Genomic DNA, 23,578 nt, shown 5'->3' with positions numbered 1-23,578 from the left:
TAATGTTTTTTAAAATTTTCTTACTGAACAACTTTTCCTTTTGAATGTATTCAGTTTAATCTCTGCGACTCACATTGAGTCCAGTTCAGTCATGCATACCCAGAGGGGGGGGGGGCAGTAGTTGATCCCCATTAGGGCTGCCAGTCCCCCGGAGGGGGCAGGGGGATCCCCCACTCCCAGCCTCTGCCCCACGCTGTTACTCACCCGATTGGCAGGAGGAAAAGGCCCAGGAATGGGGCCCGGAAGCAAAAAGCCACCTAGGCCAGCACGCAGTAGGTATGCTCCTGCCAGGTGTGATGATGTCCCTTCCTCAAGTGACATCATTGAGCCCTGGAGTGGGCATGCTCCTGCTCTTCACAGGGGCACATATTGGCCCCATTTGGCCACTGTGAAGCATGGGAGCATGCCTGCCACCGGGCATGACGTCACTTCTGGAAGAGACATCATCGTGTTTGTCAGGAGCACGCGTGTGAGAAGATCAGCAAAGGTAAGTGCCAGGTCCTCCCTCCAACTGGGAGGGCAAGAGAACCTGGCAACTCTAATCCCTGCTCCCCTAGAGAATGCAAGTGAGAGCAGTAGTAGAGGGAGGCTCCGAGGGCAGAGGGGGGCGTGAACCAGCAAAACTGCTGTCCCTCGGGCCCTCTTCTGTTGCCTTCCAGCAGAGATCTTGACAGACTATGAGACAGATTACTTGTCTGAAGTGATGGACTGTCTGTGGAAGTCCTGTGATGCTATGCATTTAAAAATGCACCACATATCACCCTCAGTTTGCTAGAGAGATTTAACTGGACTTGAAGGGAATGCTAAGGGCACATGTGGATACTCACCCCAAGGACTGGGATGCGAAGTTGCCCCGACTACTGTTTGAATATAGGAAAGTAGTATAGAGTTCAACTGGATTCTTGCCATTTGAGCTCATGTTTGACACAAGTGTTAGAGAACATCTGGATCTCATTAGAGTGTTCAGAGGATGAAATCCTGAAGCCAAAGAAGTCAGTGTTGAATTATGTCTTCGGTTTCTGTGAAAAGCTATGGAATATGAGGAGTATAGTCAGTGAGAAATTGACAGGGCCAATCAAAGTAGTTGTTTGGCAAAGGGCCCATTCAAGAGAGTTTGAATTAGGAGACTAGGTGATGGTTCTTCTACCCTTGCATGCTAACAAATTGAAGGACACCAGGAAGCGGCCTCATGTGATTGAGGATAAATTGGAGCACTTAACTTATAACGTTTCAGAGGATAGGGCAGGAAAGAAACTGAATGCGATTCATGTTAAAACATGAGATGATGTGGTCTGTGTACAGTAAAAAGTGAGAGTATTGATGAAGAAACTGAAAACGTCTGGTGGATGTATTAGCTCACTATTCTGAAAAGGTGCAGCGAGAGGATCTGAAGTGGCTAGAGGTTATGGTGGTTTAGGGGGACACAGAGATAAGCCTATTAGTTTTGCAACAGTTTGAGAATGTCTTCAGGAACAAAATATGAAGGAAGGACTAGCTACACATCATATAGATACCTGCTCCTATCTTCCAATCAGATGCCTGCCTTACAGAATAAATGGGAAAGTCTTGAGTGACATGAGGAAGGTATTAAGGACACGCTAGACGTAGGGCTGATTCAGGCTTAGACAAGTCCATGAGCATCGCCAGTTCTTCTAAAGGCACCCAGAACATTCAAGTGAAGTGTTGGTAATTTGTTCAGTGGTCTTGAATATATTTCTTTCAAAGACAATAGTTTGTGGTTCCAGGTTGCTCAGAAGAGGGGGAGGACCTGGGTACCCCAGAATGCTCCCAGTCTGAGGAAGTGAGGAGTGAATGGGGCTCAGCCATGGGCCCCAGAACAACATCCCCAGCCCTCTACATTGGTAACGTATTGTAATTGGCAGGGGGTTGGACTATATGGTCTGTAAGACCCCTTCCAAGTCTATGGTTCTGTATTATCACTTTCCTTGTTACTGGTTTTGCTTCTTAATGAAAAAAGTACTGAATAATTCTTGACTTAAAACCCTTTTTTTAAAAATCACACTGGCGTAACTGCTCAAGGTTACTGAAAATCAGATGCTGTTACTGCTTTATGAGGATACTGAAAGAACAGTCCCTGAGGGGAAACAGGCCTCGGAACACCTGCAGTTCAACAAATTCACATGAATGACATCCACTATTATCCTGAATTTGCTAGACAAGCATTCACAATTGCTCTAGGGAGTGCACTTGCTTAGATGAGTTTTTTTAAAAATTTTATTTGAAGTAGGCTGGACAGAAGATCTAATGTTTTGCTAAATTAGATTATGAGCACTGAACTAAGGAAGTTTCCTTAGAGAAGCTATGTTAGTAAAACACTTTGAATACCCTCAGAGAACTACAAATCCCAAGATGCCATTGTAGTTAAACTAACTTAGGCTTGCTGCACAGATGAAGAGGTATATTCAGAATTCACAAATGGTGAGACGATACTGGTTGCACTTTTTGTCATTCCACCCTCCGTCAGTGTTTATCTCTACACAGTTTTCTGTTCCTTTGCCATTTGGTTCATATCGACGCCAGTTTGTATAGTTCACCGGTGACCCGTCCGAATAAAGGAATTCCCCAGGAACAGGGCCCTCCTTCATTCCCAGATAGGCATATCGATTCTTCTCTTGCACAATTCCCAGAATAGCTTCATTCTCTGCTTCATTCATGGGGGTTGCAACTGAACCACCAGAATTTTGACATGTTTGGCGTGTAGTTTCAAAATCCACTTCCTTCCCATTGGTAGCAAGTATTTTGTTTCCCACTTTAGTTACCATTCCTTCCAAAGCAAGAACTGCAAATGAGAGAAAAAGTTTAGCATCCATTTAATCATGCAATTTTTGACCTGTTCTGATTCTGTTTCATGTTGCAATAAAAACTTTATATACTTTTCCTAACAGGTGTTTTGGATCTCCACTGATTAATTGTTCAAACACTGTTTTCTCTCTTAATTGACCACCTTCATTGGATAGCAGTTCTTTAAGTTTAGTCCCTACTTGATAATGAATCAACCATAGGATGTTTTTTCCTTGGGCTTGAGTTTCTTTCCATGCTTTTATTTTTTCTTATTTATCCATCATATATCTATAGTTCACGTGCTCTTTTTTATATCTCGTAATAACATTGTAATAGGCATCTATTGGTGATGTCAACGGCAAAATTGGCAGACTTAATCTGTTTTTACATTGAAACCATATTCTAAATAGTTCACCTCTCACAATATAGGAGCCATCTTGTCTTTGAATAGATTTTAATGATTTCTTAATGCATAAATAATTATGAATTCCTTCCTCAGTATCAATTGTCTCCAATTTTATATGTCTTCTGTTTGGACTTATAATCCGGTCTGATATGCAGACCAATGTGGCCGCTTGGAGATACAGCTTAACATTTGGTGCCACCAGCCCAGCTCGGCTTTTTTCCTCTTGTAGCGTTTTAGATCTTATTCTTGGTTTTCTTCAATTCCATAATAAGTAATTTATCCTTTTCTGCCACTTTTTAAAGAATCTTTTCATCTATATAGATTGAGAGCATTTGAAACAGTTTGAAATTCAGTTATGGTAATCTGTTCATTTTAACAGCAGAGATCCTCCCTAGTCATGAAATTTTTGATGGAAGTATTGCAAAATATGAAGTGTAGGACTAAATTTTTGAATTGGTCAATATTGGTCAGCAAGGCAAAATTTTAGTAAATGGATCTCTGACATAGAAAACTGAAATAGCTAAAGGAACCTGACAGGGATGTCCAATATCTCCACTATTATTTATTACCATATTGGAAGTATTGCCTGTGAAAAATCAGGCAAGACCTTAGAATTGTTGGAATAAAAGAAGGTAAAGAATATAAAATGAAAAGCCACGCAGATGATGCTGTAATATCAGTAAAAAACCTAAATGTTTCTCTGAAATGTAATGGAGCAAATATTAAGATCTGGACTGTATTCTGGATAGAAACTGAATAAAAAGAAGACAAAAATAATGTCATTATCAACTACCAGAGAGGAACAAGAGGAGATAGAAAAAGCAATGGATTGTATTATTACCAGAAAACCAGTTAAATATTTGGGAATAAATGTAATGTGACAAAATGGTAACTTACATAAAGATAATAATCAAAAAGTACAGACAAGCATTACTGAAGATTTACAATGAATGTTCTTATGTGCACATCCTCCCCGTCTCCATTTTATCTTCACAACAGCTCTGTGAAGTAGATTAGGCTGAGTATGTTTGACTGGTCCAAAGTTACCCAGCAAGTTTCTATGGTAGAGCAGGGATGCAAACCTAGATCTCCCCGATACTAGGCTGAAACCGCTACTGAGTGGCTAGCAGAACCTAGCGCCAAAGAATGACATCATCACACTGTGCCCAATTTTTCTCCTGATAAACAGGCTGTTGCATTGATCAGATCTATCTGATCACTGAGAAATGGCGGGGGGGGGGGGGCTGAGAAACACATGGACCCTATGGGAAACGAAGCCTCTCTCAAACTACTTTCAGTTCCCTTAAAAACTCTTATGTGTCTACAGCCAAGCCCTTTTAAATAGGGATAAAATAGGGCGTCTCAGCTAAGTTTCTTAACTGAAAAGACAGAAAGTTATACCTGTATTTTAAACTAGTGTGAAAGGTAATACAATCAGAACAGTTACCTCCTTCAAGATGCAGAATTTTTTTCAACAGATAGCTGAGGACTTCTTGCACTTCAGGGTCAAGAGAAGCAGGACGGCCTGCAAAGCAGTATGATAAGAAAAGAGTGGCAATCAATGACATTTCTGGCCCCTGCAAAAGGGAATGCTTTTGGTGTAGTTTCTAGAGTGAATTTATTCCATTTTTGTTCCAAGAAAATAAGAAACCCGTTTACAGGCACATTGCTTTTTGAATGTCTAATTTCTGGAACGTGATTTCTTCTCATAATGTCAGAGTGCATCTACGATGTCTTACACCAGTGGTTATCCGCCTTTCCAGATAAAAGATTCAACTTTAATCCCTAGGGGGCAGCAGGGGCCAACTAAGATGCAAGAACATGGAAGAAACATCATGTGACAGGAAGAGAGGGAGTCAGATTTGTTACAGGACAGTAGGCAACCAATCCAGAAATGTGGTATAGCTGCATTTAGGCTAAAACCTACCTACACAGCAAAGATGTTGAAGATTTGTGTTAAATCATATGTGAATAAATGGAAGAAACTGATGCAAAGATACGTATGGGAAATAAAATTAACCAATTCAGATATTATCAGACTTACTCCTTGGAATAGGGTTCCCAGGTCCCGATCTCGTCCTAGTGGGAGGTGGGGGGCCTGGAACCTACCACCAAAGGCCTCCTTGCATGCATGCTCTGAGAGAGGTGTGATGATGGCACTTTCAGGAAATGATGTCATCATGCTAGCTATGGGTGTGCTCCTGTACTTTGCACGGGGCCAATTCTGGCCTGTTTGGGGCCAAAATTGGCCCCAATGAAGCACAGGAGCATATCTGTGGCCAGCGTGACAATGTTACTTCCGGAAGTGACTTCGTTGAACCCCCTGGGGGTGCACCCAGTGCGTGCTTTCTCGGGTTGCCTGCTGGCAGTGGGCAATTGCTAGGGGGTTGCCACCTTCCACTGATCATCAGTGATCAGCTGGCAATTTAGCAATCCCTCGGGAGATTGCTCACCATCAGCTGGCAACTGGTACGCCTACCCCTGTGACACGCAGAAAATGTCAATATTATTTCCAAACTTCAGCTCAGTTACAGGCAGGCCTTCTCATCTAGTTTAATTTTCTTCAAGGAGAACTCATGGCATAACTTTCTATAAAATCCCACATTATTGATGCATATTAAATATCTAATGCAAGGCCAGTTTTAGCATAATTTTCAATCCACAGGCAATCTAGGCTTGGACTGTTGAAAATTATTTGAAGACTATTCCTCCTGCCCAATGAAAGGCAGAGCAAACTGGTTCCGGAGGGCTCCGAGAGGGGAGAACAGGGATAATTAAATTTTCATGCCATAAACATAATGCGTTTGTCAGATTCTGATTCTCATCCCTATGACAGAAAGTATGTGTAAGCAATGATCTTCACCCTACGCTTTGCGAAGTGCACTGGATATTTTTCACATAGGTGGTGCGGATGGATGTTTGGCACACAAAAAAGTCATCTTGCGTGCCTGGGTATTGCAGGACGGCAACTTCTTCTTTTTTTTACCTTGTGGTCCAGGTTCTCCTCGGTCTCCCTTCACTCCTGGTTCCCCCCTTTCCCCTTCTGGACCAGGAAGCCCATCTCTTCCGGGAGCACCTGGCAAGCCATTAGGGGGCCCCATAGGTCCTGGCAGGATAAACAACAACAAAAGCTCATAAACCTCCCACACAATATGTAATAAGGTAAGTAAAGCATAAAGAATACTTGTAAGGAAGCAGATTGAACTATAGGCTCATCTAACTCAATGTTATATACTGCTTTCCTCGGAATGATGAGCTAGATACTAAAATATTATTGCTGATTGGCCAGCATCCCTTTCAGTTCTATTATCTACTGAGTCACCCTTTCTTCACTTTCCCCCTTCCTCTGTCCTCAATGAATTCTAAGCCAAAGAGCAGATTTCTGAATATTACTAATTATCCTTATTGTTTTTCTATTTAGATTTTGGTTTTAGTTACGTGAATATCCATCCTAAACCTTCTCAACGGAAATAAAATTGCATAATTGGCAATTATACCTAAGTATGCTTCGATTGCTTACTTCATATTTTGAGATCACAGAAGAATAACATCACTTCCAATGTATTTTTTTATTATTGCTTATCAATGCCACCATGTTCATTAAATCTTTTTAAAACTCTCCTATGAACTGAACAGTGAACCACCATGTCGTTACAAAAATGAATTCCTCTGCTAGGAAACATCCCAATGGTATTAAAAGAAAATTATTCCCAAAGGTTCCCTGACTTGGATAGTCCAGGTGAGCCTGATCTCATCAGATTTCATAAGCTAACGAGGGTTGGCTTTGATTAGTAATTGGATGGGAGATAGGGTTGCCAGCCTCCAGGTAGTAGCTGGAGATCCCCCGGAATTACAACTGGTCTCCAGGCCAGAGAGATCAGTTCACCTGGAGAAAATGGCTACTTTGGGGGGTGGACTCTATGGAATTATGCCATGCCAAGATCCTTTCCCTCCCCAAACCCCTCTTTCTCCAGGTTTCTCCAGGTTTCACCACCTAGATCTCCAGGAATTTCCCAACTTGGAGCTGGCAACCCTAATGGGAGACTTCCAACAAAGATCAGGGTTGCAGAGACAGGCAATGGTAAACCACCTCTGTTAGTCTCTTGCCATGAAAACCCAACCAGGGGTTGCTCTAAATCAGCTATGACTTGAGGGCATTCTCCACCACCATTCCCAAAGGCACTGTGTGATCATTTATACTCCCGTTTAAGGATATTCAATTCAATTTTTTTCTGTGCCCATAAATTTGCAGATGCTATTCTACTTAAAGTTTATAAGCAGACTTACAGGGTGTTGGCACCGGGGGTGGGGGACAGTATCTCATGGATATGCTCGAGAATTTCAGTTTTCTCGAGCAAAATATAAACATAAGGGGAACTCTCAGAATCAGAGTGGCAGGCACAGACTTATTCAACAATATCAAAGTTTCTCTGCATGAAATGAAATCCTGTCCTCAAGTCATAGTTGACTTATGGGGACCCCTGGTGGGGTTTTCATGGCAAGAGATGAATAGAGGTGATGACTACAGGTTTACTTGTTAACTAGAAATATTCCACACTAATATCTGAACAGTTACCTGGTGGCCCTTGGTCTCCTTTCATACCATCCCTTCCATCCCTTCCAGGCAATCCATTCGCTCCTGGGGTCCCTGGGATCCCAGGACTTCCTGCACACTTGTCTTCTCCATAACATGGCAGGGGAATCACAGCCACCACTACCACAGCACAAAGCAACCTGCGCAACAGCCTCATTTTGGATCAGCTGTAAAAAGAATATGCAGTTACATTGCATGGCATTACATGACATTATTCTTAGCCTAAAATGTACCATATTACCCCTTCCACAAAGGTGGAAGAAGTTTGTTTTCTCCATTCAACTTGTCTTCTCTTCATATGCTCATCTTGATTGCATCAGTGACAAAACTTTGGCTAAAGTCTCCCATTCAAACCTTGGTTTCTCCAGGATTTCAGACAGCTGATGCTGGGAATGGTTTTTCTGTGCCTGAAATCTTGGAGAGGCTCCCCCACTCACCGTTAAAGATACTGGAATAGAGAGACCAAAGGTCTAATTAAATAGAAAGCAGCTTCTATCTGTGGTTAGGCTGACCACAGCATTAACATTTCCGTAATTCAGTAGTGTAGATCTGAAAATTTTCAGTACAAAATGTTGAAAAGAAATATCTTGAGATAACAATACTTTCAGCCAATAACATTGTCATGGAAAAGCTAACTAAAGTCATACTCCAATTTCCAAGTTCCACTTACCGTTCCGTTCCACAAACAAAATGAGAGAAGGATTCCAAATCCACAGATTTATATAGTGCTGCGTGCTGAACACATGGCTTCATGTTTAAGTGGAAATTTGATAAACACTTTTGAGCGTAGATGGAAATTTGATTAAGGTGGGTATGAGTTTTTGTTTTAGTTATACATTCCATTTGCTGGGCAAATACTTCAAATGGCTTCAAGGACCCTACGATGATAATGTCGCCATTCATTGTGTGTGTGTGTGTGTGTGTGTGTGTGGGTGGGTGGGTGGTTGGGCGGGTTTACATTCTGATGGCAAAAAAAAGTTCTTGAACAAAAATGAAGATGACTGTAGAAATAAACCTGTAATGGAAGTAATTCCGAAGAACGAGATGTACATGGAACTCCCACCCTGAATTATTCCGTCATCTTGATCCTTATTGACTGGTTTCTTACCATGCCCTAAATCAACTCCAATAGAGAACTCTGTAACCAGGTCCCCACAGGATGCAGTAGAAACCTAAGATCGCTGCCTGACAGCCATAGTAAAATGGCTGAAAAATAACAAATTAAAATTGGAACCTGATAAGACTGAAGTGATACTTGTTGAGAAGTCAGAGTTCTTGAAAAACATTGTACTCCCCACCATCGATGGAGTTTGTTTGACCCTTGCAGACTCAGTGAAGAGCCTAGGGGTTATACTGGATCCAGTGCTACTACTAGAAAAACTAGTCAAGGCAGTTGCAAAAAATGCTTACTACAATCTCACTTTAGCCTGGAAAATGGCTTCTTACCTTTACACGGCTGACCTGGCCACCTGGATCCATGCTATGGTAACATCAAAACTTGACTATTGTAATTAGAGATGGGCACAATCCGCATTAAGATCCAAAAAACCCCACAATAATGGCGATCGCGCAATCGTGACTCAGCAGATCGTGATCAGCCACGGCCAACGATCCAGCGATTGGGAGGGGGCTGGATTGGGGCTGGATCGTGCTCGGATCGGGAAGCCAGACACTCAGGCGCCAGTAATCTATTCCCGGGGCAACAGAGCCAGGGGAATGCCTGAGCTGTGTTTCCCCTCCTGTCGCCCTGGAAACCCGAATGGAAGCCCAGCTTTCCTTGATCAGCAAGGCTTCCTTCCAACCACGGAGCAGCAAAGCAGGCACCAGTTGGGAGAAGACAGCCAGGGGAGGGAGGGGGAAGGGGGTGTTCTGTAGCCATGGGTACTCCAATCTAATCCCTGCAAACCCTGATAGGCAGCTCTGACGGCCAAACACAGACGGCCAAACACAAACACAGATGCTGCCGGCATCACCCACCGTTCTTTTCTTGCCAGCGCGCTCCTTTTTGGCCTGGCGGGCGGGCACATGGGGGGTGCCGCCAGACCCCTTGCCCCCTGAGGGGAGGCGGCTCATCGCTGTCTCCCTGTGCCCACCGGGCCCGGTGGCCGCCGCCAACACCCACCTTCCCACATAGCTGGGAATAGCAGCACGCCCCGCTTTGGCCTCCACGATCCACGGATCGGGAACGGGAGATGATCGGTGTGGATCGTTTAGTTGGGATAGTCACCGGTGCCGATCCACAATCAGCTGGATCGGCAATTTTTTTTAGATCGTGCCCATCTCTAATTGTAATGCATTATCCATTGGTCTCCCATCTAAGTTAACTAGGAGGCTCCAATTGGTGCAAAATGCTGCGGCTCAACTACTATCAGGAGAAGAAAACAATGGGCAACCCTGATGTGGAATTGGAGGAAAACGACAAGACCAGGGAACCACAATGATATACAAAATTGTTGTTAATCAATCAAAGTGCAAAACGTGCAAAAGTGCCAATGTGAATAAATACAACGATGATTACAATACAATCATATAATACAAAAATACAGAGTCCATCAATGTATATCACATACAATTCAAAATGAGTATTCGAAGTCCGTAGAACTACTACTTCCTACCTACTGGCTGCTTATTACTGTTGGCATGTTGCACTTTAAAGATGTTGAATGAGACCATTTTGCGTCTCCAGAATGTTAAAGAGGAGGAAAATGAGGATTTGTGGGATCTCGCCTCGGAACTTTTAGCGACACCTGCGAGGGCAACTAAAGAAGTGAAAAGCGCCATTTTGGGAGTCTGTCGGGCATCCTCAAAATATGCAATGAAGCGGCAGTTGCCTCGTGAGATTGTTACTGAGTTTTCATCTAGGAGGGTCCAGGACAGTATCCTATATAATTCATACAATGCGGAGTTAGACTTTCTGGGAAATAAAGTCAAGATATTGAAGGACGTTCCATTTTTAGTTCGGAAGAGAAGATTTAAGTACAAGAAGTTGGCAGCTCTTTTGAGGGAACGGGACATAAAGTACAAATGGCTACTCCCGGAAGGAATCGGGTTTAGTTATAAAGATCAAGCTTACAAGATTAATTCGGAAGATCAGCTAAGGGATTTTGTGGATAAAAATCCAGAATTTGGGCCAGACACCAAGCAAAAAGAAGAGGATCCGAAGCCTGAAGGGAGGGGGGAGGCAATGAGAGCTGCGGCTGTAGCTGCTCAGAGAGAATTGCGCCCAAGGCCCAGGGGAGGGAAAAAGATTTAATTTGAATTGTAATTTGTATTTTGTATGATCAACCACTCCATCACTACTTTATAAAGCTATTTTTTTATTATGGCAGTATGAAGGGAAAGCATTGAAGTGTAGTGTTTAGTGTTTGTAGGTTACCTTCCCCTTTTTTCCACCCCTCCTTTCCCTTCTCTTTTTTCTCCCTTCTTTCCCTTCCCTTACGCTATTGTAGTCTTTTGTAGTTACTGTTATTGTAGTTTTGTATGTTAGATATTGAAAAATAAAAAAACTTTCAAAAAAAAAAAGAGAGAACTCCTCCAAAAGCAGCGAGAAATCTGCAGGATTTTTTCTCAGCAACAAATCAAACAGCATCACAAGAAAGCCGCAGGGGAGAGCAATTCAAAATGGCCAAAGGGAGGATTATTGATGCTACTAAGATGGTAAATCCTACTGATGCCTCTTTAGCATCACAGCTAAATACTGTAAAGCAAATGGCACAACTAATCCATCCTTTAGTCGACCAATTATCTGAAATCAGACTGGAACTAAACAAAACCAATCAAAAAGTTGAAAGTGCTTTAGATATCACTATCATGACCCAAGGTGACATGAGACCTCTTCAGAAAATAATTGACTCACAACAAGAAAGAATTCTTAGCCTTGAAATTGGAGCCGAACAGAGAAATCTTAAGCTTAGGAGCTTGGATGAGTCACAAACGCAAAATGAAGATCTACTCATACTGATAACAGCCTGGCTCGCAAAACACTTTAATTTGGAGCACAGAGTTGCTCCACTTATAACAAAGTTTTCCATTAATGATATTCCCGGTTGTCAGGTTCCTCCGTTAATAGCCTTTAGAAGAATGCGCAATGTTAAGGACATTATTATTCATTCAGATTTACAACATAAGAAGCAGGTGCGTAACACAAGTCTCCCGGTGGGGTTATATAAATGTGGAAAATGCAAACAATGCTCCCTGATTATGACAAAAGACGAAGTGAAACAACTCGATCTTTGGACCATACATGAATTTTTTAATTGCAACACGGAAGGCGTAATATATTTGTTAAAGTGCCCATGTGGTCTCTTATATGTGGGCAGTACTATTCGTTCCATCAGGATACGACTAAATGAACACCAATCTCGGATTAAAAATCGTGTATTAGAGGCTCCGCTAGTGCAACACTACATAGAAAAAACTCATAGTGAAACTGACATGCGATTTACAATATTATTCAAGGCCAACCCAAGGATTCCAGCAATTGCTATGAGAGAACTTCAAAGGAAGGAGACCTTTTGGATTTATAAGTTAGGATTTATAAGTTAAACCAAGAGGTTTAAATATGGCCAATGATTTTTCGTGCTTCTTAGGTTAAAACAGTATTTTGAAGCGATCGCTTTAAATAGAGGCTCTCCTCAGCAGGAAGGCGTGGCAGGGATTTTGTATATAAAGACCAATGATGATGAGATATGTTTACCGTAATGTCATCGGAAAAGGATGTTTTATTGGGTACTCAAGAGATGTTTGGAAGTGATGAAGTAAGTGTTCCTATGTTCTTTATTATTGCGTGTATTGTATATATTGTAGTTGATTTAAGACCACTTGTTGAGTACTGTTACTGATTATTATATTTCCTTTAGTGACTGTATTCTCTGAAAAAGATATTCTTGAAACGGGCATGACAAGGATTTAGACCATCTGTTAGAAGAATTGTTATCACAGAGGAATTGCTGTTCCTACATGAAGAGTTAACAAAGGACTGCTGATATACTGTGATTATTACAGTCAGCTGAAGTGAATTCTTCTAGCTACATTCTACCTTACGGTCTGGACACACGGTGCTTGGGATCTTGGACGTTGTTATAAGGACTGGTGTTCGTATGGTGCTATATTTATAATTGCATTTGCACTTTAGTATCTTGTGCAATAATAACTGTTGAAAGCACTTTGAGCACTAAGTGTCTAGGGTCTGGGTCCCAGCCCCCAGACTTGCCAGGAGAGAGCAGTGGGAGGCAACTGGGAGGCAGTGGCCCTACCAGCCCAGCCAGCAACCAGGTCCAGAACCTGCCCACTCCAGGGGGAAGGGGCGAAAGGCCAAAGCCTCAGAGGGCTGGAGGGAGCAGGGGGAGACCAGCCAGTCCCACCCTCCAGGGGGAAGAGAGGGGGCTAAGCAGGACAGAGGAAAAGGGCCAAGGCAGGGGGAATAGGGGCCCAGCAGCAGCCCAAACAGAGCCCTTACCAGCCAAGGAGGAGAAGCAGCCACTACAGCCCAGAGCCGCACCCCGGCTAGAGGACAGCAGCCTGGCTCAGGAGTGGCTAGGAGCCAAGCCCCTCCAGGTGGAGCTGCCACAGGCATTCTGGGGGAGGAGATGGGCAGCCCTGCCCAGCATCAAGGAGCAGGCAGCCCAGAAGCTGGCCAGGGCAATTCCTCGTGAGCAAGGCCAGGCAAGCTCAGCAGTTCAAAGGCCTACTGGGGCAGCTCCTCGTGAGCAAGGCCAAGGAGACCTCACCTGGGGATGACTTGCATTCAACCCCACCCTGCCAGCAAGGCAAGGAAGCCAAGAAGGGATTAGTGGTAGGAGGGAAACACCTGAGGGAAGGCACAGCTGGGCCAAGTCAGGAGAGGGAACAAGCCTAGATGGAGGGCGGGGCGGGGAAAGGAAACCCTATATAAGGTGGCTAGGAAGAGCTCTGAGGTGGTGGGTGTGAGTAAGGAGTGAGGGCAGGGCAGGGCAGGGCAGGGCAGGGCAGGGCAGGGCAGGGCAGGGCAGGGCAGGGCAGGGCAGGGCAGGGCAGGGCAGGGCAGGGCAGGGCAGGGCAGGGGATGAAGGAGGAGGAGATGGCAGAGGCCAAAGAGGGTGGGTGGCACAGGTTGAGCAGGCCAGCGAGTGGAGTGAGAGGGAGTCTGGGTGAGGTATACCGCCCCTCCTTCCACAGAGCAGGGTCCTGCAGAATCCCTGGCCCCCCCTTTGATGTCAGGAGCAGACCGCCCAGTGCCCCGCCCAGTGGTGGCCGCTGCAAGCCCTGACACTAAGCACTTTATCAATTATGATAGAAGCCTGGAGGCACCTGTGAAAATGTTTTTCTGACTGATAATAGGGTTGTTAATGACATATGTGGTTTCATTACTTATATTTATACAACTGTGGTGATTATATGTGTCTTATACAGTAATAAATCTTGAAACTGTTAGTAAGATTATGCGGGCAAGTTAATTGTTCAATATTGCCACTTATAACAAAATCATATTGGGTCGGCTCAGAAAAGCAATTTTAAAAAAGGAACATTGCAAAAGACATTATAATAGAAATACCAGACCACAGAACTCGGAAGAGAATAATTGATGAAGCCAGAAATAAAGGATCGATTCCTTTTAGAGGATCACCAATCTACATCTTCACAGACCTTCCCAAGGAAGCGTTACTCAAAAGAAAAGAATTTAAATCAACAACTGTTGCCCTAAGGAAAGCAAATATTCTATACAAGTGGATAAATCACACTAAACTCTTGGTGATTCATCAAGGAAAACACTATAGCTTCAGAACAAGACTCAGGAGCAGATCTACTAAACAACTTGAATTTGGAAACACCAGTGGAGATCAACAGACCCAACTAAAAAAGAAAAATGCCACTATCTCCCTAACCCCAGAAAGGAAGCAAGATTCCAATATGCTACAATTAGATTAACTACTGACTTTATTTTGCTGAATGAAAGGGTTAAGTTATAGTCTAATGCATTTATTAAATAAATAACAAGCGGGTTGAAGGGAAGGGAGAATACGGTCCTCTCAACCTAGCTACAGAATTTTTTTTTACAGCTCCGCAGTTTTGATATTTCTGTTAAAATAAACGATAATATGTATCAGACCGAACATTATCCTAATACAACAGACTTTCTAGAAAAATGGTCCCCTTTTTTGAGTATATTACAACTAATAACATTCAACCACCTTTAAGCTCCTATCAATCATTTATAAGTTTGTATGGTATTCTAGAAAACAACAACTTATTAATATTATAGTGCATAGTATGACTACAGAAAGTAGACATGCATAGCAATACTGTAAACAATTGTAAGTTGTTTTGTGTGTTTTGTTTAAAAATTTGAAAATTTAAAATTTGTAAAAAGTATCATTATTAAAAAATATTTTTTTTAAAAAAAAAGAACATGGAAAAAATAATAAAAATAAAATAATTCTTTTTTAAAAAACATGTAAAAACCCTAGCATGTTGAGTTCTTTGCTCAGCCCTGAAACAGAAAATTATCAGCAGCATTGATGAGGTTCTCCCCTCACTGGAAGAACTACACAAACTTTTGGAAGTCCCCAAACCCAATCTTGTCACCACACCTTTACAGAATCCTGCACTGCAGCTTGGCGAGCAACCAGCTGTCTCTGCCGCTTCTGCAGCTCCTGTGCCCAACACAACGCGCAACACGACTGATTCACAGCCTGTCTGTTCTGCTCCTTCCTTGTACCCTCTTGGGCCTTCTCCATCCAGTGCAGACAGTAGAGGAGTCGCAGCCACCTCTTCTTCCATGGCCCATATCAAGCGATGGATGGCAGATTTTCTGGAAGCATCTTGGTGTTTCTACGAGGGCCTCCAGGATGATGAATGTGCCTTCTATACATCCCGCATCACCACCTTTGCTCAGCCTCCAGTGCCACAGTATAAAGAGCCTGTAGCAAAAATGCTGGATGCTGATGATGCCGTGCACTTTACCCCCGTCTCCGCATCTCAGTCCCCACTGGCAGAAGTTGAGAGGTCTTCACCTTTATGATGGTCTCGGCCGTTAACTTCTGTTATCTGAAAGAGTTTTATTATATGAACCTTTTTAAAGAGAGACAAATACAGAGCCACTTCGTATTAACTGTATTTTAAAACTACTTAGGCATCAGAACCATTTTCAGTATGCCCTGAGGTGGGGCAACTGCTGCCCTTCCCCCTCCCATTAATATCCTTCAAGAGTCTCAGAAAGTGCGGTTCTGGTTCCAGGCAAGATGCCCAGCAGGTGTTCAAGCTCCAGGTACGCAAGGGAGCATGCACGTACCTTGTCATGTTCTGATTCTTCTTCCTGGGAAGAGAGGATGTTATTCAATTCCTACTTTTCCTCAGTCTTCTCCGGTGAGGGAAATGGAACTCATCATGGCAAAAACAGAAGCATAGCGTCCAGAGCATATGAACTGATGGTACCGCTCTACTCTGCTTTGGTTAGGCTTCACCTACAATATTGTGTTAAGTTTGGGGCACTACATTTTCAGAAGGATATAGATAAGCTGGAACGTGTCCAGAAGAGGGCAACAAAGATGGTGATGTGTCTAGAGGCCAAGTCCTACGAGGAAAGGTTGAAGAAGCTCAGAATGGTTAGCCTGGAGAGACAGCTGAGAGGTGATCTACGATAACCATCTTCAAGTACTTGAAGGGCTACAATATACAGGACGGCACAGAATTGTTTCCCACTGCCCCAGAATCTCGAACCAGAACCAACAGCCTGAAATTAAATCAAAAGAGCTTTCGGCTAAACATTAAGAAGAACTTCCTGACAGTTAGAGCGGTCCCTCAGTGGAACAGGCTTCCTCGGGAGGTGGTGGGCTCTCCTTCATTGGAGGGTTTTAAGCAGAGGCTAGATGGCCATCTGACAGCAATGCTGATTCTGTGAACCTGGCCAGATCGTGAGGGGGAGGGCAGGATGGGTTACATCAGGGCTTCGTTCTCATGGCCTCTTTTTACATGCCCAGGGATAAGGCCAATCGCCACCTTGGGCTTAGGTAGCAGGATCACCTGTCATACTTCTGCAGCTAAAACTGATGCTGTTGGGGGCTGGGAACCTGAGAACGGGAAGTGGTTGTTGATTCCTGCTGTAATCTCTCCCTAGCCTGGGAACCTTGAGAACTGCTTGTAGAGTCTGAAGACTAGTGGAAGGCAGGGGGAGTAGCCACGGGGAACCTCTGTCTGCTTGACTGTAACTGTCAGTCCTAGCAAGGATGGTGTGAGAGCATGAAACCGGCACCTTCCCAATAAAGAGCGTTAACTCCTGAAGTGAAGTCTTCCGAGAGTTGCCCGGCATCCTCACAATAGGAATGCAAAGGGCTGCCAGCCAGGTTTCCCACTATGGCAGGAAGCCTCCTTCCTGCTGGCAGCTCTCTTTGCTTGCCACCGCTCCAAGCAGCAAGGGGTGGGGATGCCAGTGTCACCTGTGCTGATCCATCAGTTCTGGGAATACCCATAGGACAGCTTTAGGAATCATCAGAAATTCTTTGTAGTTTCCCCGAGTTACTCCACATCACTTCCAGGGTTTCCCCAGAAGTAATATACCAGTGCAGAGAATGTTGCCTTCTCCCCAGGGCTTTTTTTCAGCTGGAACGCGGTGGAACAGAGTTCCAGAACCTCTTGAAAATGGTCACATGGCTGGTGGCCCCGCCCCCTGATCTCTAGACAGAGGGGAGTTTAGATTGCCCTCCGCACCGCTTGGCAGCGTGGAGGGCAATCTAAACTCCCCTCTGTCTGGAGATCAGGGGGCGGGGCCACCAGCCATGTCACCATTTTCTCCGAGGGCAATCCACTGAGTTCCACCACCTCTTTTCCCAGAAAAAAAGCCCTGCTTCTCTCCATGTTCCTGCCTCTGAGCCTCCTTTACGCCTGAAGTTACTTTGGCACAAGACTGTACCTCTGGAGACATTTTTGTCATGAGCCTATGAACCACTAAGGGCCACTAACATTTTTAGATAGCTCATGATCAGAAGTTGAAAAGGATTGTCATTTGGGGGGTGGGGGGGGGAGACTATCCTCAGTTCTACTGTGAATGAAAGAACACCATGTCCACTTGTTCAGAGGGCTGTACCAAGCCCCCGATGAGTCAAGCAGCACAAAGAGAACACTCGACTGTCCTTTCGCCATCAAAGCTCAGGTTCTCCTGGCACAGACAATTAGAAGAGAGACAGAAAAGGCGTTTGTACTACAAACTGACTTTCCCTACTCCGCCACGCCCTGTCCTTCAGTACCCAACGCTTCAATGTATGTGTTTTGCAGAATGACTGCACAGTTACAAAAATAACTATATTGCATCATGGACTCTCTGAGTTATGAAGTTTGTTTAACCCACACTCCTATGATTTAAGCAAAGGAAGATTTTACATATACTATTGCCCAAGATCCATAAATGCAAGTATTGTGCTTAACTAGGAATTATTTTATTTACAAAAACGATCATGAAAATTCCCAATGAAATTTAGTCAGAGCCAATCCACTGACAAAGCACTTGCCCTGTTGTCGCCTATGTGTTGTGCTCAGTAAATGATACACAGACACTTCTTTCTGGTTGGAATGGCCACAACTTTATTGATTACAGCTAGATCTAATCTCCCCTCTGTCTGGAGATCAGGGGGCGGGGCCACCAGCCATGTGACCGTTTTCTCCACGGGCAACCCACTGAGTTCCACCACCTCTTTTCCCATTGGTCAGGCATGTGGGGGACGGATCCGCGTTGGCATCGGAAGTTCCTTTTGCTGTCCAATGCATGACACTCCAGCCTCATGCTGGCCGGCAGACAGCGGCCAGCCATGGTGGTCAGCCCTCGCCTCCTAATCCGCAGAGGGGAGCTGCCCACATGCCCCACTAGATACAATAGATACAATATTTAAAGAGTGATTATGTTGGTTTGGACGTGGCTTCACATTTTCTTCTCTAAAGTTGAGTTGGAGGGGTGGTGGTCAGCAACTTTGCAGCAGAAGTTGATTGTGGACAGGGCTTTGTACCTGTGGTTAGATGTACCCATGTTTCCCTGGAACCCTTTCCCTTGGAATAGTTGTGCAGCTACTATTTAAACAGTGTGCATTTTCTATAATTATTAAGGTGGTGGATGAATGTATGAATGTATGGATGAATATATATTAATTCAGCCCTTAAAAAATAAAAAGGGCCTAGATTTCCCACAGGAACAAGTAGGGGGGACATCTGATTCTACCCTGTTCTTGTGAGTCTCCTGTACCCCTAGGTGCTGCATTTCCAGGAGAGTTTTGGGATGCTGAAGGAGGGAGGAATCAGCATACACAGAAATTCTAGGCATGACCCAAGCCATTAAGCATGGCAGAGAGACAAGACCGATGGCTAAACCAGGGATCTATCTGCTAACATTAACATTATTAATTCAAAGGCTCACTATGGGAATCCCCCTCGTCCGGACCCCTCTCAGTCTGGTCGGTCCTGGCTGTGGTGACCCCCTGCTGGCTGGTCGGGGTGTCACAAGCCTCAGAAAGAGAGCAGGGGGGGGTTAGCAGCACCCAAATCATCCCTCTCTTGGACTAGCTCTGACCCCTGGACGCTCTTGGTCAGACACTATCCACTCCTCCCTGGCTTGTTAGTAGACTGCCCATTTATCCCTTCACCAATTTCAGCCTGGTGGCTGTGCCTTCCCGCTGCGCAAGCAGAGGGTAGCACTGGTGGCGGCGGTTCCGGCCTGCCTGCCAGTGGTGTCACAGACCACCTTGCCACTGCAGACCTACGCCCTGCTCTGTAGCCCTCTTGCCTCCTCTCTCTTCGACCGTATGGCTTCTCCACTGCCAGCCGTGACAGTCTCATATAGTCTTGGGACACTGCTGACAACTGGCCTTTTCCTGCCTCGCCCAGCTCTGTTTGGCTTCCCCCTTCCTCTTTTGGCTGCCCGCCCACTCTACAGCCATCACAAAGCTAGGGAAAGAGGAGAATGGGCCAGCGCGTTGGGGGTTTTGAGGGCCAAGGACCATGTTGGGTTGTTTCCCAGCTGGGGGGTTGACCACAGGGAAGAGTCCGGAGTGGGACTCTTTCCAAACTCTTTCAATCTTTCATTTCTCATGCAGTCATTCACTTGGATGACATATTAATCATAGGAATGGCAACATGTGAACATTTACAAAATTTGGTGGAAATTTTAAACAGACTGAAGAGGACAGGATTGCATCTTATGAGAAGCAAGTGTTCCTTTTTCAAGCCAGAGATGATTTCTTTAGAAATAAAGTGGATGCTCAAGGGCTATACTACGTGCTGGACAAAATACAAGTAATTAGGAATACTCCCACACCAAAGGGCGTTTCTGAGCTAAACGCTTACTTTGAATTGCTTCGTTATTATAATATGGTTTTGCCTAACTTGTCAACACTTCTCTGGCCTCTTTACTCATTGCTTACGAAAAATCACATGGCATTGGGGATTCTCTCAAGTACAGGCGTTCAGGAAATTAAAGCACCTCCTGCAGATTTCATATGTAACATTCCAATATCAACCAGACACAGACTTAGTTTTGACATGTGATGCTTCATCTTATCGAATTGGGGCAGTTCTGGCTCATCAGTTTAAAGATGGGCCAGAGAAACCCACAGGATTTGTGTCATGAACTTTGTCCCCTGCTGAACACATTATTCACAATCAAAAAGAGTCCAGTAGCACCTTTAAGACTAACCAATTTTATTGTAGCATAAGCTTTCAAGAATCACAGTTCTCTTCATCAGATGCATGGAGGGCAAAAAGAGAAACTGGTCAGATATAGAGGAGGAGAGGGGGGCGGGGTAGATGCAAACATCTCTTTCTGATATGCAGATGCAAACAGCTCCTTCTGATGTGGAGATCAGTTTGCTTCTGTAAAGGTTCAGAGGACTTAGCCGTGTTAGTCTGTAGTAGCAAAATCAAAAAAAGTCCAGCAGCACCTCCAAGACCAACCAATTCCACTGCAGCACAAGCCTTCAAGAACCACAGCTCTCCCTGCCAGATGCATCTGACAAAGAGAACTGTGATCCCCGAAAGCCCATGCCAGGTGCCACTGGACTCCCCCTGACCCTGCCTCTGTAAAGGAAATCAGTTACCTGTGATAATGAGATAACCATTCATAGTCCCTATTCAGTCCCAGCTTGACAGAGTCAAATTTACATATGAATTCCAATTCAGCAGCTTCCCGTTGGATTTTGTTTTTGAAAGGTTTCTGTTGAACTACAGTGACCTTTAAGTCTTTGACGGAATGTCCTGGTAGACTGAAGTGTTCTCCCACTGGTTTCTGGACGTTTCCATTTCTAATGTCAGATTTGTGTCCATTTATTCTTTTGCGTAGAGGTTGGCTGGTTTGTCCAATGTACAGAGCAGAAGGACATTGTTGGCACATGAGGGCATATATCAGATTGGAGGATGAGCAGCTGTAAGAGCCAGAGACAGTGTAGTTGATGCCATTGGGTCCTGTAATTGTATTCCCTGGGTAGATATAGGGGCAGAGCTGGCATCTGGGTCTGTTGCAGGGCCTGGTACCTGTGCTGGTGACTCTGCTGGCCGATTCATGATTGTAAGTGAGAAGTCGTTTAAGATTGGGGGGCTGTCTGTAGGCAAGGAAAGGTCTTCCACCCAGGGCTTCTGAGAGAGAGGTATCATTTTCCAGGATGGGTTGTAGCTCACTGATGATACGTTGGATGGGTTTGAGCTGGGAGTTATAGGTGACAACCAGTGGTGTTCTGTTCTTAGTTCCTTTAGGTTTGTCCTGGAGCAGGCTGTTTCTGGGTACTAGTCTGGCCCTGTTGATTTGTTTCCTCACTTCATTTGGTGGGTATTGTAGCCCCAAAAATGCTTGTTGTAAATCTCTTAAGTGGGAGTCTCGATCAAGAGCATTGGAGCAGATACGGTTGTAACGTAAGGCTTGGCTTTAGACAATAGACTGAGTGGTATGTTTAGGGTGGCAGCTGGAGGCATGTAGATATGAGTATCGGTCTGTTGGTTTCCGGTATACGGTGGTATTTATCCATCCATTATGTAGTTGTACAGTGGTGTCCAGGAAGTGTACCTGTTGTGTAGAGTGGTCCAGGCTCAGGTTGATAGTAGGGTGAAAGTTGTTGAAGTCCTGAAGAAATCTCTCAAGGGCTTCCTTCCCATGGGTCCAAATGATGAAGATGTCATCCAGGAATCTTAAGTATAGTAGTGGTTCCAGTGGATGGGAGCTGAGGAAGCGTTGCTCCAAGTCTGCCATGAATATGTTAGCATATTGTGGTGCCGTGCGTGTGCCCATGGCTGTGCCATTAACCTGTAGATTTAAGCTGTCACCAAATTCAAAGTAATTGTGTGGGATATTGGTGTATAAAGCTTCCACATCCATGGTTGCTAGGATAGTGTCATCTGGTAGGTTGTCAATGGACTGTATTTTCCTGAGGAAGTCAGTGGTGTCCCATAAATAGTTGGGTGTGCTGGTGGCATAGGGCCTGAGGATAGAGTCCATGTATCCTGAGACTCCTACTGTGATACTGCCTCTTCCTGAAGCAATGGGGCGTCCCGGGTTACCTGGTTTATGGATTTTGGGTAGTAGGTAGAATTTTCCTGGTCGTGGTTCCTGGGGTGTGTCCGTATGGATGCATTCTTGTATGTCCACGGGGAGAGTCTTTAATATTTTATTGAGTTCTCTTTTGTATTGCTCCGTAGGGTCAGAAGGTAGTATTTTATAGAATATTGTATTGGAGAGTTGTCTTTCTGCTTTTTGTAGGTAGTTTTGTTTGTCCATGATGACAACTGCTCCGCCTTTGTCGGCTTCCTTGATTACGATGCCAGAATTATTTTGGAGGCTGTTTATGGCATCTCTTTCTGCATGGCTGAGGTTCTGCTTTAGGTGTTGTTGTTTGTCAATTATCTCAGCCTGGGTACGTCGATGGAAGCATTCAATGTAAAAGTCCAATGAGGAGTTCTGGCCCTCAGGGGGTGTCCATGTGGAATTCTTTTTTCTGGAGTTCTGTAACGATGATTGTGTATTGCTGGGTTGGGAGGGTGATTGCTGCTGTGATGGTGTCTGTTCAGTGCTTTGTTCATCATTTTGTTCAGCAGAGTAGTTGAAGAATTCTTTCAGTCTTAGCCGTCTAAAATAGGCCTCCAGGTCTCCACAAAGTGGTATGGTTTGTGTGGGTCTGGCTGGGCAAAAAGATAGTCCACGTGAGAGGACAGATTCCTCTGCTGGGCTCAGTTTGTGGCTGGAGAGATTGATGATGTTGCTAGGTGGATCCAAAGTGTTCTTGTTCCCTGTTGCATGCAGGAGTTTTGAGAATTTCTTCTCCTTCTTGTTCTGTAATTCAGTAAGTAGTGTGCAATGGATAGTTGCTCTGGTTTTGGTAAACATCTGCCAGTTCCTGGTCTGTGCAGAGGGATTGTTTTTCATGGAAGAGTCTAATTCAGAGATCTCTTGCTTGATCCATTGTTGCTTGCTGCACATCAGTCCAATGAGGTGAATTAAGAGTTTCCTGGATAAGGTGTTGCATAGTTTCTCACTGTAGTCTGTGTAGTAAGTGGATTTCAATGGGTTCCTCACACACAGTCCCTTGGGTAGAATGTCCAGTTTTTTGCATTTAGAAAGGAAGATGATGTCTGTTTGTATTCGTGCCAGTTTCTTCATGAGGTTGATGGATTTCCTCTCCATTCGGCTGAATGCAGTGCTTTCCATGGTCATAGATCCAGAGGAGTTAGCCGTGTTAGTCTGTAGTAGCAAAATCAAAAAGAGTCCAGTAGCACCTTTAAGACTAACCAATTTTATTGTAGCATAAGCTTTCGAGAATCACAGTTCTCTTCGTCAG

At 44.3% G+C, this 23,578-nt stretch overlaps 1 protein-coding gene across 1 annotated transcript; it reads right to left on the bottom strand.

Moving 5' to 3' along the window:
- Positions 1-2,204: 2,204 nt before the first annotated feature.
- LOC129332939 (pulmonary surfactant-associated protein A-like) lies at positions 2,205-8,506 on the bottom strand. Its single transcript, XM_054984259.1, has 5 exons — positions 8,473-8,506; positions 7,785-7,969; positions 6,195-6,314; positions 4,656-4,733; positions 2,205-2,800 (listed from the first exon to the last, which is right to left on the bottom strand). The coding sequence occupies exons 2-5, from the start codon at positions 7,957-7,959 to the stop codon at positions 2,424-2,426; spliced, it is 750 nt and encodes a 249-aa protein (XP_054840234.1). The 5' UTR covers positions 7,960-7,969; positions 8,473-8,506; the 3' UTR covers positions 2,205-2,423.
- Between the last annotated feature and the right edge of the window lie 15,072 nt (positions 8,507-23,578).

The sequence above is a fragment of the Eublepharis macularius genome, chromosome 6, assembly GCF_028583425.1.
Source record: "Eublepharis macularius isolate TG4126 chromosome 6, MPM_Emac_v1.0, whole genome shotgun sequence".
NCBI lineage: Eukaryota > Metazoa > Chordata > Lepidosauria > Squamata > Eublepharidae > Eublepharis > Eublepharis macularius.
This window is presented reverse-complemented; position numbering and strand designations above follow the sequence as displayed.